At 39.8% G+C, this 1,684-nt stretch overlaps 1 protein-coding gene across 1 annotated transcript in view; it reads right to left on the bottom strand.

The window, feature by feature from the left end:
- Positions 1-1,684, bottom strand: part of tbc1d9b (TBC1 domain family member 9b) — a gene marked incomplete in the record, with an annotated part of 17,785 nt that overhangs the window by 12,567 nt on the left and 3,534 nt on the right. The window contains 1 exon segment of the mRNA XM_014029536.1: positions 1,135-1,393. Within this exon segment, the coding sequence (XP_013884990.1) occupies positions 1,135-1,393 (259 nt within the window).

Below are 1,684 nucleotides of genomic sequence, written 5' to 3'. Positions count from 1 at the left end.
TAAACCAGTGTGGGTTTAGGTTAGTTAAGATTTAATTTATCTGGTGAAGTTATTAGATTTAGTTAACCTGTTTAAGTTAAACTAATTATACAGTATTAAGCTACCTGTTTATTTAGTTAAAATTAGTTGGGTTAAACCAGTGTGGGTTTAGGTTAGTTAAGATTTAATTTATCTGGTGAAGTTATTAGATTTAGTTAACCTGTTTAAGTTAAACTAGTTATATTAAGCTACCTGTTTTAGTTAAAATTAGTTGGGTTTAACTAGTTTGGAGTTTAGATTATTTAAAATTTAATTTATCTGGTTAAGTTCGTAGATTTAGTTAACCTGTTTAAACTAAACTAGTTATATTAAGCTATCTGTTCATTTAGTTAAAATTAGTTTAGGTTAAACCAGTGTGGGTTTAGGTTAGTTAAGATTTCATCTGGTGAAGTTATTAGATTTAGTTAACCTGTTTAAGTTAGATTAATTACTAGTAAGTCAGCAGAAGTTTAATTTAGGTAAATTAGTCATGATTAACTAGTTTGAATTAGCTTTGTTAAATCTAGTTAACCTGCTGGAGTTGTTGGTTAGATGGGTCTAATTTAGCTTCAGTGATTGAGATTTAGTTGAAGTTTAGTTTAGTCAGTTTAACTAGTTTAATTAACTCATTACAGTTTAATTACAGTAACCTTTTTTATAACCACCAGTCATTTTATTTGGATTTTTTGTCTTATTTTGTCTTTATTTTAGGGAAAAATAACCTAAAAATTCATATTTTTAGGAAAAACTGTGACCTTTGGACCAGGACTGAGCTGCAGGTCAGAACCAAGGCTGACGAACAGAACCGGATCCGGACCTCTGGCTCACCTCTCGGAGCGGGATGATGAGGCGACACAGGTCTTCCTCCCGGCTGTTGAAGCAGATGTAGTTGTTGGAGATGAACAGCTGTCCCGCCACGTGTCTCTTAGCGAACGGCGTCCACAGCGTGCAGTCCGTGTGTCCGTCCAGCCGCTCGTCCTGCGTGAGGCGGAACATGGCCCGGTACTGCTCGTTCTTGGCCCGGGCGTCGAAATCCCTGCAGAGACACGAGARCACCGGGTCAGCAGGTCAGACCCGTCGGAGAACAAGACTCTGCGTTTTCAGACAGAGTGAGACCTCTTCAGGGCGGAGACGTTCTTCAGCGTCTTGCAGGGTTTGGGCAGCGAGCGGTCGGCGGCGAACGCCTCGTTGTCCAGCAGCTGGCGCATGGCGATGTTGGCCAGCTGCTCCATCAGCTTAAAGGTGTCGTTGATGTTGAGGAACATGGAGAAGTAGTGCTTGGTGTGCCGGGTGCTCACGCACACGCTCTCCGGGAACAGCAGCGTGGCATTCTTCTCCAGCTGGATCACCTCGGTCCACGGCACCACCAGGGTCACTGAGGTCACAGAGCAGACAGAAGCATGAGCGCCACGACAAAAACTGTGTTTTTACAGTGTTCTATAAAGTACCACACATATAAAGTACCACACAGTGATACTCGAGTAAAAGTACATATATCTTACCACAAAATTATTTTGGTAAAAGTTAAAGTCTCCTTTATTAATATTACTTGAGTAAAATTCTTAAAGTAGCTGATATTTTTTGTACTTACGTATTTATTCGTGTATACAATCTCATGTATAATACAATCTCATGTATAATACAATCTCATGTATAATACAATCTC

This window comes from Austrofundulus limnaeus, unplaced genomic scaffold (genome assembly GCF_001266775.1).
Source record: "Austrofundulus limnaeus strain Quisiro unplaced genomic scaffold, Austrofundulus_limnaeus-1.0 Scaffold919, whole genome shotgun sequence".
Taxonomy (NCBI): domain Eukaryota; kingdom Metazoa; phylum Chordata; class Actinopteri; order Cyprinodontiformes; family Rivulidae; genus Austrofundulus; species Austrofundulus limnaeus.
This window is presented reverse-complemented; position numbering and strand designations above follow the sequence as displayed.